The 12826-nt window shown below is 41.6% G+C and overlaps 1 protein-coding gene across 1 annotated transcript in view; it reads left to right on the forward strand.

Annotated features, from left to right (window-relative positions):
• The first annotated feature begins 2118 nt into the window (after window positions 1-2118).
• Window positions 2119-12826, forward strand: part of LUZP4 (leucine zipper protein 4) — a 38140-nt gene continuing 27432 nt past the window's right edge. Inside the window, exon 1 of the mRNA XM_072744324.1 lies at window positions 2119-2262. Within this exon, the coding sequence (XP_072600425.1) occupies window positions 2172-2262 (91 nt within the window). The 5' untranslated portion in view covers window positions 2119-2171. The remainder of the gene's footprint in view (window positions 2263-12826) is intronic.

Raw genomic sequence — 12826 nt, forward strand, 5'->3', positions numbered from 1 at the left:
ATTCTTTTGTTTTAAAATATTTTATTTATTTATTTATTTATTTATTTATTTATTTATTTATTTATGATAGAAAGAGAGTGAGCAAGTGCACTAGTGGGGGGTTGGGAGTGGGTAGAGGGAGAAGCAGACACCATGCTGAGCAAGTAGCTTGATGAGGGACCCATCCTAGGACCCTAGGATCATGAACTGAGCTGAAGGCAGACACTTAACCAGCTGAGCTACACAGGCACCCCTAAAAAATGTCTGAAAAAATTGAAATTAAAATAAAAAATTAAAACTGCTCCAGGGGCACCTGGGTGGCTCAATTGGTTAGGCATCTGCCTTAGGCTCAGGTCAAGATCCCAGAGTCCAGGGATCTAGCCCCATATCAGTCTCCATCAGTCTCCCTGATCAGTGAGGAGTCTGATTCTGCTCTGCCCCTTCCCCTGCTTGTGCTATCTTTCTCTTAAATAAATAAATAAAGTCTTAAAAAATTTTTTTCAGGGATCCCTGGGTGGCACAACGGTTTAGCGCCTGCCTTTGGCCTAGGGCGTGATCCTGGAGACCTGGGATCAAATCCCACGTCAGGCTCCCGGTGCATGGAGCCTGCTTCTCCCTCTGCCTATGTCTCTGCCTCTCTCTCTCTCTGTGTGACTATTATAAATAAAAATTAAAATTTAAAAAAAATATATAAAATTTTTTTCAAAAAAAAGTAAAAAATAAAAACTGCTTCAAAGTGTTTCATAGAAGTACCTCCATAATCTTTTATCTGCTGATCTCTTCAGATTCATCTTTCAGTACCCCAACCCATGAAATGACTTGAACTTTTCAGAGTGCTGGTAGGTCTGCTTCCCCTGTCAGGAAATACCATTCCCATCCCTAAGAATATTCCCTAATATTTCAAGTCTTAGATGAATTTTTCTTGACACCTTAGGTGATTTTCTTCTATAAGTCTCATATATATTTTATAGATAACAGTATTCTCAGAGACTAACACAGTAAGGAGCTCAGTCTTTACTGACAGACTGAATTATAGCATCTAAATTAATATTTTGCATATATTTATTGTCATCACAACTGTATATGCCTTGAGAAAAATATTTATTAATCATTAGGTTCCTTGTGCTAAGTAATGACTTAAATACAACAAATAAGGGGAGCCGGTTGCTCAGTGGTTTAGCACTGCCTTCATTCCAGGGCGTGATCCCAGAGATGTGGGATCAAGTCCCACATTAGGCTCCCTGCATGGAGCCTGCTTCTCCCTCTGCCTGTGTCTCTGCCTCTCTCTCTGTATGTCTCTCATGAATAAATAAATAAAATAAAATAAACCAACTTAAACAAGTTTTCAGCTCTCGAAATTAATTTGATTTTTATTTTCTCTGAAGAACCAATGACATCCAGGGTCCTTTTTTTTTTTTTTTTTAAGATTTTTATTTATTTATTCATGAGAGACACAGAGAAAGGCAGAGACATAGGCAGAGGGAGAAGCAGGCTCCACTAGGGAGCCGGATGTGGGACTGGATCCTGGGACCCCAGCCGAAGGCAGGCACTTAACCGCTGAGCCACCGAGGCATCCCGACATCCAGGGTTCTTCTAACAATTAAAAACAGTGTATACCAAGCCGTATGAAGGTGATCAGAGGAATGATTATATTTTTTTCTTAGGAAATGTTATAGACACATCTTTAGGGAAGACCTCAAAAAGTATGTGGTGCTGCAAGCCTGTGGGTGGCCCCTAACTGATAGATTTGTGGTAAATTTCAAATTTAAGGGAAGCAGCGAACCAGTCTGTCATGTCAAGAGCATAAGGTTCTATTCACCAAAAATGCCAACAACGAAGAGGCCTTTTTTTTTTTTCTTTTTCTTTTTTTTTTTAGTTATGAAAGGAGAGGATCAAGACCCTCACAGAAGAAAAAAGTTGCGGCTGACTACGTAGTGGAAACACGAGAGAAGAGACGGTTTTTAGAAAGGGCGGGAAAGAAATGGGTGGGTCTTTTTTTTTTTTTTATGAACCAAGTTCCTGATAGGACGCCTGTGGAGCAGTAACTGCTAAACTCCGCCCCTTGAGCCTTTGCAACTGTGAAGGGAGAGACTGTGATTGGGTAACGAGTTTAGCCGGACCCCCTAGGGAGTAGTGAGCAGGAGAGAGCTCCGTGAGCTTAGCTAGCGCGGCGCAGTTACGCTGAGGAGGAGATGGCTTCGGTTTCTAGCTCAACACCTTCTGGAAAGGTGCTGAAAGAATCTAACAATGGGGGAAAGATGACCTTTCTAGATATGTCTCTAGGTATGTAAACCCCCGACTCCAACCCCCACTAGTCTGGGCTCACTGGTTTTGAACAGTAGACCTGGGTTTAGGGCAAACTGGAAGTGGCCCGGTGAGGCACACACTCCTGGGTGAGGAGGCTTGTGCTCTGTGTACCACTTCTGTCCCAATGCAGATAAAGCCCAGGACAGCTTAGCTCCTGCCCTTCCCTTCCTTTCTGTTCCCATTTTCCCATGAGTCCTCTTAGGTGGGAAACTGGCGAAAGCCGACAGAAATTGTGTGAGGCGTAAGGATTGCTGCAAAGGTTCAGGCTGAGGAAAATTATTATTATTTTTTCTGAGGAAAATTAAAAGCCAGCAATCTCGATATATTTTATTCTCTTACAGATTGATAGCAAACTACCTGCCCACTACATTCACGGCCACATGCTCTGAAAATCACTCTTTGAATCTGAGAGCAAATGACTAGTTTCCAAGGGCTAGTTTTCAAAGAGTGATAGTGGTCAGCAGGACTAGGCAAAGGGGTGGTTTATTTGCTTGCTTGCTTGCTTGGTTTTGGTTTTGGTTTGGTTTTGGTTTTTTGAGGCATGATAAGATTTATTGTTATAGCAGGTACTTAATAATGCATTTTTCCTAAAACTCGACAAAAATACATATTTAAATTTCCTTTCCTACAACGTAACTTTTTTAAAAATTTATTTTTATTATTTTTAATTTAAATTAAATTTGCCAGCATCCCCCATATAAGCATGAGGATTGGTGCTTATACACTCTAGACCACCTTTCCTCTCCATTAGCACCCTCTAATCTCTTACCCTCAGACCTCTTTGGGACTATCACCCATTTTGGAAGTGGCTGGGTGAAGGGAAAAGAGAGGGTGGAGGGGGAGGGAGCAGAGCGGGAGGCTGACTTTAAAAATGGCAGGAGGTGGGGCAGGGGCAGTGGAGGGCGGGAGGGGGTGGAGAAAACTTTAACTGTGGAAGAAAGAGCTGAAAGGCAAGGGCAGCCTTAGAAATGAGAAGGGGAAAAAATTAAAATAAAAAATAAATAAATAAAAAAGAAATGAGAAGGGAAGAAGCAGGAGGGCTGAACTTCAGATGGGAAGAGTAGTGTGAAGAGATTTCATTCTGAGGCGAGGGTTAGGGAGCTGAACAGGGAAGGTCGAACTTAGAAATGGTGGCAGGGCCGGTTGGCACTGGGGGGGGGGGCGGCAGGGAGCGCGGGGGCGGGGGGGGAGGGGGAAACAGGGAGGGAAACAGGGGAGGTCAAGCGTGCCATAAAAATGAGATGGGTGAGCAGCCCGGGTGGCCCGGTGGTTTAGCGCCCCCTTCAGCCCAGGGCGTGATCCTGGAGACCAGGGATAGAGTCCCGTGTCGGGCTCCCTGCATGGGGCCTGCTTCTCCCCCTGCCTGTGTCTCTGCCTCTCTCTCTCTCTCTGTCTCTCATAAATAAATAAATAAAATCTTAAAAAAAAAAAAAAAGAGTAGACATCCTTGTTTCTGATCTTAGGGAAAAGGCTTTCAGTCTCACCATGAATCATCATTTTATTTTATTTTTTAAAGGATTTTATTTATTTATTCATGAGAGACAGAGACAGGCAGAAACATAGGCATAGGGAGAAGCAGGCTCCATGCAGGGAGCCTGACGTAGAACTCAATCCCAGGACCCCAGGATCACGATCTGAGCCAAAGGCAGATGCTTAACACCTGAGCCACCCAGGCACCCTATGAATCATCATTTTAGCTGTGGATTTTTCCTAGATGCTTTTCATAAGGTTGAGGTAGTTGCCTACCCTTCCCTGTTGTCTCTGAGGGGGAATGGCCTGGAATAGTACCTAAGACATTTTCTTGCCTTTTTTTTTCTTTAATGTGTTTTTTACAATCTATTTCACAATGGCCATCAATAGGCTTTACTCAAACAGAAGCCCCATGGATTCCAGACTGCTGCTTGCCCTCCACCCCAGGCTCCAACATGACTTCTGAAATATTTTGTGGTATTAAAATAACTTTAAAAATATAATATTTGGTCACTGGGCAGAGCTGGGACTAAGGTGAGGCAAGTGAGGCACTTGCTAAGGGTGGAAATTTTAAGGAGGCAATAAAAATTCGATGATTGTGGGGCACCTGGGTGGCTCAGTGAGTTAAGCATCTGTTGCTTGGTTTTGGCTCAGGTCATGGTCTCATGCGTTGTGAGATCAAACCCCATGTTAGGGGAGTTTGCTTAAAGATTTTCTCCCTCTGCCCCTCTCCCTGTTCTCTCTCTCTCAAATAAATAAGTAAATCTTTAAAAATTTTTTTGATGATTGAGATAATTTTTTATTCACACCCACATTGGGTGTGGAGTCTGATGTGGGGTTTGAACTCATGACCCCAAGATCAAGACTTGAGTTGAGATCACTTAACCAGCTTGAGTTGGTCATTTAACCAGCTGAGCCACTCAGGTGCCTTGAGACAACATATTTTTAAAGGTTATTTATTTATTTATTTATTTATTTATTTATTTATTTAATGAGTGGGGGGGCAGAGGAGAAGGGAGAGAATCCCAAGCAGGTTCTTGGTGCTGAGAGCAGAGCCAGACTCAGGTCTCAATCTTATACCCCTGAGATCACAACTTAAGCTGAAATCAAGAGTCAGAAACATCTGACTGAGCCACCCAGGCACCCCCTGACCTAAGATTATATATATATATATATATATATATATATATATATATATTTAAGATTTTATTTATTTATTTGAGAGAGTGGGAGAGTGCACAAGTAGGGTGAGGAGCAGGAGAAGCAGACTCCCCTTGGAGCAGAGAGCCCCCTGCGGGGCTTGATCCTAGGACTCTGGGATCATGATCTGAGCCAAAGGCAGACATTCAACCCACTTAGCCACTCAGGTGCTCCTTGAGATAATATTTTTAATGAAATATTTTTAAAAATCAAAGGGACAAACTAAACCCTCTGGCTGGTCACGTGTTTTTATAAACAAAGGAATAGGATGAAGCAAGTGAGGCAAGGCTGTACTCACACAGGGTCTGATCTGGTTTTTGTTGTTGATATTTTATTCATTGGAATTGTTCTTGCATTGGTTTTAATTTTTAAAAAGATTGTGTTAAATACTGAAGTTTTTGGAGTGTTCTAAACTTTGATGCCTGAAGTGAGTGCCTCATTTGCACTACTCTAGGCTCTGTTCTGTCACCGGGAGCCTGAATGGGGCGATGGGGAGGGCGGAATCCTAGAGCCAAGGAGAATCTATAGCACTGAGGTAAAACCTCATGTTTCCTGTGCTTTTCTTTTTTTTTTTTTTAAGATTTTATTTATTTATTCATGAGAGAGAGAGAGAGGCAGAGACACAGGCAGAGGGAGAAGCAGGCTCCATGCAGGGAGCCCTACGTGGGACTCGATCCCAGGTCTCTAGGATCATGCCCTGGGCTGAAGGCGGCGCTAAACCGCTGAGCTACCCAGGCTGCCCCTCCAGTGCTTTTCTTGTGTTGATTTCACTGTTTCATGCTTTTAAACCTTGGTGCCCCTGATTCATATTTATACCATTTCAGACAGGTGAGAGTATAGCTTTGGAGTTTTTCAAGGGGAACAGGCAAAACTGGTTAGTCATGAAAGGCCCTTCCAGTTTGAAGCCAAGAAAAAACATTATAAAGAGCGTAATGCATATTGCTTCTGTGAGTTGATGAGAAATCCATACTTTTCCAGTAAATTTCCTCTTTATTAAAGTGAAAATACTATTTTTTTTGAAAATACTACTTTTAACAATGCATACTTGTCTTTGGATAACTGCATGTATACATTAGAAAAGCAATTTTATGTTTGTTTATGTCATTTATATATTATATATCATTTTCTGTTATTTTTATCATTTATATTGAATGCAAGGATATTACTTCTATTGTAATAAGATGTACTAAAATAGGGAAAGGCTCTACAGATTTGTTTTTGTTCTTGTTTCTAGTGAACATTTTCAGGAAGTATTACAGTGTTTTTTTAGAAATAAAAGGCAAAAATATGGAGTGCCTGGCTGACTCAGTTGGTGGAGCATGTGACTCTTGATCTTGGGGTTGTAAGTTTGAGCCCCACATTGGGTGTAGAGATTACCTAAAAATAAAGTATTAAAAAAGAAATAAAAGGCAAAAATAAAACCAAAATTGGAGCTGGCAACAGTAGGAACTTAATGGGAACTGTACTTCCCTGTCCACCGCTTCTGTCTAAAGGAGACTAAGGTGAAATTACTATAGTTTGAAAGAAAAGAAACCCCTTTCTGCTTGCAGATGTAATCAATCATAAATCATAAATTTTTATAAACTATCCACTCTATATTAAGTACTGTGCTAGGCACTTGGTACACTGATAAATAAACAATGGCTTCTTCTCAAGCCTCTCATCCAGTTTGGGGAGGCAGCTAAGTAAATATGTGCAATTATATGTTGTTTTAAGTGTTCTGGAAGTGACTATAGTCAAACTCTCTTAGAAATTGAGAGGAAACTCACATTTTTTGAGGTTTCTGGAATATTACATATTTTTAAAATGACAGAACTGTTTACAAAAATTGGGATATGTTTTAAATGTTTATAAATGCTAAAATAGTGATTTCAACACCTTCTAAAATATACATCAAATATAATTATGCTTTTTACAAGAAACTTGGTTATATAATTTATATCAAAATTTAGTTATAGGGGCAGCCCCAGTGGCGCAGCGGTTTAGCGCTGCCTGAAGCCCGGGGTGTGATCCTGGAGATCTGGGATCGAGTCCCACGTCAGGCTTCCTGCATGGAGCCTGCTTCTCCCTCTGCCTCTCTCTAGCTCTCTCTGAATAAATAAATAAATAAATCTTTTTAAAAAATTTAGTTATATGGCATTTCAAGCTGGACAATCTATTTTTGTAAGTGTTTTTATTTATTTAAGTCATCCCTACACCGAACATGGGGCTCAAACTCAACCCAGAGATCAAGAGTGGCGCATTCTTCCAACTGAGCCAGCCAGACTCCCTGGGTGATCTATTTTTTTTTTAAGATTTTATTTATTTATTTGAGATAGTGAGAGAGAGGGAGACAGAGCTGGGGGGAGAAGGTGGCTTTGATGTAGGGCTTGATCCCAGGACCCTGAGATCATGACCTGAGCCAAAGGCAGAGGCTTAACCATCTGAGCCACCCAGGCCCCCAGAACGGATGTTTAAGATTATAAAACTAAAATATATTTATTTTCTCCTTTTTGAATCTGAAGCACCTTCAAGATTAAAATTTCCTATTCATTTGACTTTCATCACAATTGGTATCTTAAATACTGATGTTTGCATCTTGCAATAGTCTTAGACAGGTACTATGCCATATGAGCTTGTCCTGAGGTGTCACCATATTGGTGTTCTAAGTTCGGAGAGAAATGGAATAGTCAGCATTTGGCAAGAGGTGAAATAAAAGATCTGTTTTATATAAAGCTTTTCTACTTGACTGGGAGCCATGCACAACTGGACTTGGAGTATACCAAATGCATTTGCTTTTTTTTTTTTTTTAAGATTTTATTTATTTATTCATGAGAGACATAGAGAGAAAGAGGCAGAGACAGAAGCAGAGGGAGAAGCAGACTCCCTGCAGGGAGCCAGATGTGGGACTCTATCCTAGGACCCCAGGGATCATGACCTGAACCAAAGGCAGATGCTCAATCACTGAGCCACCCAGGTGCTCCATGCATTTGCTTTTAAGGATGTAATGTTATATCAAATATTCCCAGCATTCAACTTTTCTTTGACTATCCTCCTTTTATAGTCTAGGCAGCTTTATAGTGCTTGCTAAAACAAGTTCTCTTTAAAATATGGACTTAATTTCTAAAGATAGTCAAATGAAATTAAAATTATTAGATCACAGAAAAGATGGCAGTTTCCTTTCAAATAGCTGTGCAGTGATAATATTAATATTCTATTTATTTTTTATTTTTTAAAAGTTTTCATTTATTTACGTAATCTCTATACCCATCGTGGGGCTCCTCTGACTGAGCCAGCCAGGGGTTCCTCTCTCTATTATTTAAAAAGTATTGAGCACTTGGGTGGGTCAGTGGTTGAGCCTCTGCCTTTGGCTCAGGTCATGATCCCAGGGTCCTGGGATCAAGTCCTGTATCAGGTTCCCTAGGGGGAGGCTGCTTCTCCCTCTCCCTGTCTGTGCCTCTCTCTGTCTCTCATGAATAAATAAGAAAAATCTTAGAAAAATAAATTAAAAATAAAAAGTATTGATCAATTTCCTGATTTCAGATAATACCTAGCATATTGCCAAGCACATAGAATGCTCTCAGTAAGTGCTTATTATTTGGTAGATTGAGATGGCACTCCTAGAGATTGTATATGGTTCTTCCCTCACTGTCATCCATAACCCTCACTACTTGTGCCTTAGCTCCTATCATCCCTCACTCTATATTGAGATACTGACGCTCAAGGCTTTTCCTTTTTTCAAAAAAAAAAAAAATTATCGCGAGTGTGCATGAGTAGGGGGAGAGAGAGAGGGAGAGAGAATTTTCGGCAGACTCCCCATGGAGCACAGAGTCTGACTCTGGGCCAGATTCCTGGCTGGATGTGGGGCTCTATCCCCCCACCCTGAGATCATGACCTGAGCTGAAATCTGATGCTTAATCAACTGAGCCACCCAGGTGTCCTGACACTCATGGCTTTTCATTATCTACCTTATCTGTCTAAACTTTCCCGAATAACTTTCCAGAACTAATATTCCATTCTAGCCAAGCTAATCTTCTCCCTGCACATCCTATATTAATTCCTGGCTTCAAGCCTTTTCTTATGTTGTTTCTCTTTCTTTGAGGGTAGGGATCTTTCCCCTCATTTACATCTTATCCATCTTATCCAGCTCCACCACAAAGATGTTGCAGCTGTTCCAGTACACAGTAGTCTGTCTTTTCTCTGCAGTCTTGGAGTATTTCATCTGTGTTATTCAATTGGTGCTTAATCATATACAAGCAATTCCCAGCTGGCAAAGTGTTGTGTTCCAGTACCTCATTTGTATGCCAGCTGTTGGATGCAGAATTTCCCTGTAGAAGTGAGATATATATAAAGATTTTATTTATTTATTCATGAGAGACACACACAGTGAAAGAGAGGCAGATACACAGGTAGAGGGAGAAGCAGGCTCCATGCAGGGAGCCTGACGTGGGACTCGATCCCAGGTCTCCAGGATCAGGCCCTGGGCTGAAGGCAGCGCTTAAACCACTGAGCCACCTGGGCTGCCCTAGAAGTGATATTATAAAGGGTGTTTACGATTCTTTTTTTTTTTTAAGATTTTATTTAATTCATGAGAGACACAGAGAGAGAGGCAGAGACACAGGCAGAGGGAGAAGCAGGCTCCACGCAGGGAACCCGATGTGGGACTCGATCCTGAGACTCCAGGATCATGTGCTGAGCTGAAGGCAGACACTTAACTGCTGAGCCACCCAGGCATCCCAAGTGTGTACGATTCTAGGGTAGTGCACAAAAGTTTATTTGGTGCTATTTGGATTGCAACAACTATTTATAATAATATGTTATGCAGTAATGTATTTCAGAGTCAAACTGAGAATTCTAGGAAGACCTCTCCCTTACTATAGTTCTAAGAACATCTCTATGGGTTGCTCTTCCTTCCCAATACAGCCTCATTTCCTTGGTGACTTGAGTTATCTTTGGTAACTGATGGTTCAGTGAGAATAGTGTGAGCTCTGGGGGAAGAGCTTTGTGCTTGCAAGGAGATGAGTAGAAGAGGGTAGGTCTGTGGAGGCTCCTCCCATTGCATCTGAGGTGAATGGGGAGGCGACTTCTTGTTTCTCTTTTATGTCCCTCCCACCTCCCCACACCACTTTAGTATAAACTTTTTTCTCTTCACGCTTGGACTATTGCCATCCATCTGCCTACCCCAAAATAATTGGTTTTCCTTTTGGTAATCTCACTTTATTCTGCAATTTACTGCCAATCATAAATTGCTATCTCCCCAAACCATCAATTTCATAATCTCACTCATATACTCTTTGAAGTTTCTTTGTTTGCTTACAGCAGTTGCAAGCAATTTGGGCTAAACATCAGAGTTCCCTGGAGGACTTTTAAGAAACACAAATACTTGAGTCCCATTCCAGTCCTACTGAGTCATAATCTTGCATAGGGACCCTATATTTTAAAATAAATCTCTCCAGGGAGCACCTGGGGGGCTCAGTGGGTTAAGCACCTGCCTTTGGCTCAGGTCATGATCCCAGGGTCCTGGGATGGAGCCCCATATCTGGCTCCCTGCTCTGTGGGGACTCTACTTCTCCCTTACCCTCTACCCTTCCCCCCTCTCATGCTCTCTCTCTCAATCTCTCTCTCTCAAATAAATAAAATCTTTTTAAAAAAATTTTTTTTAAGATTTTACTTATTTATTCATGAGAGACACAGAGAGAAAGAGAGGCAGAGACACAGGCAGAGGGAGAAGCAGGCTCCATGCAGGGAGCCTGATGCAGGACTTGATTCTGGGACTCCAGGACCACACCCTGGGCTGATGGCAGGCGCCAAACCATCGAGCTACCCAGAGATCCCCGGGCCGCTGATATTTTAAAGATTTATTTATTTACTTGAGAGAGAGAGAAATAAAAAGTGCCAGTGCAGAGAGGGGCAGAAGGAGGGAATCTTTTTTTTTAAGGGTTGGTATTAGAAGGTGGGGCTTGAGGGAGGTAATAGGTTTATTTATTTATTTATGTTTTTAAGGTTTTATTTATTTATTCATGAGAGACAGAGAGAGAGAGAGAGAGGCAGAGACATAGGCAGAGGGAGAAGCAGGCCCCTTGCAGGGAGCCCGATGTGGGACTCAATCCCTGAACTCCAGGATCACGCCCTGGGCCAAAGGCAGGCGCTAAACCGCTGAGCCACCCAGGCGTCCCAAAAGGAGAGAATCTTTAAGGAGACTTCTCGCTGAAAGTGGAGCCCAAGGGACGTGAGGCTTGATCTCAGGACCCATGTGGTCATGACCTGAACTGAAACCAAGAGTCAGATGCTGAACAGACTGAGCCACCCAGGTGCCCCAGGGCTGCTGATATTTTAAAGAAAAGCCAGTACCATCACTTATGAGGTTAAATTGGGTGAAAGCAGTGACTATTTTTATGAAAATGTAAATGTCAGTACCATAACAAAAGCCTTACAGTAAGGCTAAATAAGTGGGAAAATAATGTATTTTTCACCCAGAGATTCTCTTTTGTAGATTTGGATAGATATCAGAGTATATTTCTACCTTCTCTCTTCTAGAATATTCTAGAATAATTACTCTAAGTCAAAATATCTCAATGCTGATGGCCAATAGCAGATATGAAACCTCTACCCATTTGTTGAATGTGAACAATGACAGTCAATCTCTGTAAAGCCTGTTTGGAAATGACATTTTTACTAAAAAAGAAAAAAGAATCCTGCCTGAAATGTACAACATTTACTGCTATTCACTACTTTTTCCTCTGATGTTTGTTCATTCATAGTACTAGGGAGCTATATGATATTTGCTTTGAGTCAGACTGACATGGGAAAATGCTTCCATGTACTAATATATTTATTTATTTATTATTATTATTATTATTTTTAAAGATTGTATTTATTCATGAGAGACACACAGAGAAAGGCAGAGACACAGTCAGAAGGTGAAACAGGCCACTTGCAGGGACCCCGATGCAGGACTCGATCCTGGGACCCCAGCATCATGCCCTGAGCCAAAGGCAGATGCCTTAACCCCTGAGCCACCCAGGTGTCCCTATCCTAATATATTTAAAAGTAAAGGATTAAAAAAATCCACAGGATTCATGTGGCACTGTCAGAGTGACCCTAAGACCAAAGTCCTTATAATGTTATGTTTAAGCTACTGAGAAGGATTTGCTTATGGGGGGCGGGAGGAATTTCAGGATTTCTGGAGCCATGTTATATATTTCATTCATGAATTAAAAAGGATTATGTGAGTTGCAGGGTGGTTGTTTGAAAGATCAAATGACTTAAGTTCTTTTGAGCAAATGAGTGAAGCCACACCATAGCTATTCCATAGCACTATATGGTTCAGAACAAGACTGATAATGGTTGTATACCAATCTGAGGCTGAAGAAATCAAGGGGACAGGGCAAAATGAGTGCTCAAATACTGTATTAGAGGTTGCCTTACACTATTTGAGTGCTAAACTTGACTTTGTGTAATTAATTTGAAACAGAATGGAGGGACGCCTGGGTGGCTCCGCGGTTGAGCATCTGCCTTTGGCTCAGGTGTGATCCTGGAGTCCCAGGACCAACTCCCACGTTGGGCTTCCTGCATGGAGCCTGCTTCTCTCTCTGCCTATATCTCTGCCTCCGTCTCTGTCTCTCATGAATAAATAAATAAAATCTTAAAAAAAAAAGAAACAATTGAGAGTAAAATGCTATTTTAATAATATCACATTCAAATGGAAGGTCACTAGCCTGGGTGCTGTTCTCCTCGTCCTTGGGATAGCTGCGCTTTTCTTTCTTTTTAAGATTTTATTTACTTATTTGAAAGAGAGAGAGTGTGTGTGCACAAGCAGAGAGCGGGAGTAGAAGGAGGGAGAAGCAGACTCCCCGCTGAGCAGGGAGCCTGACTCCACTGGGGGCTCAAT

This window comes from Vulpes vulpes, chromosome X (assembly GCF_048418805.1).
Source record: "Vulpes vulpes isolate BD-2025 chromosome X, VulVul3, whole genome shotgun sequence".
Taxonomy (NCBI): domain Eukaryota; kingdom Metazoa; phylum Chordata; class Mammalia; order Carnivora; family Canidae; genus Vulpes; species Vulpes vulpes.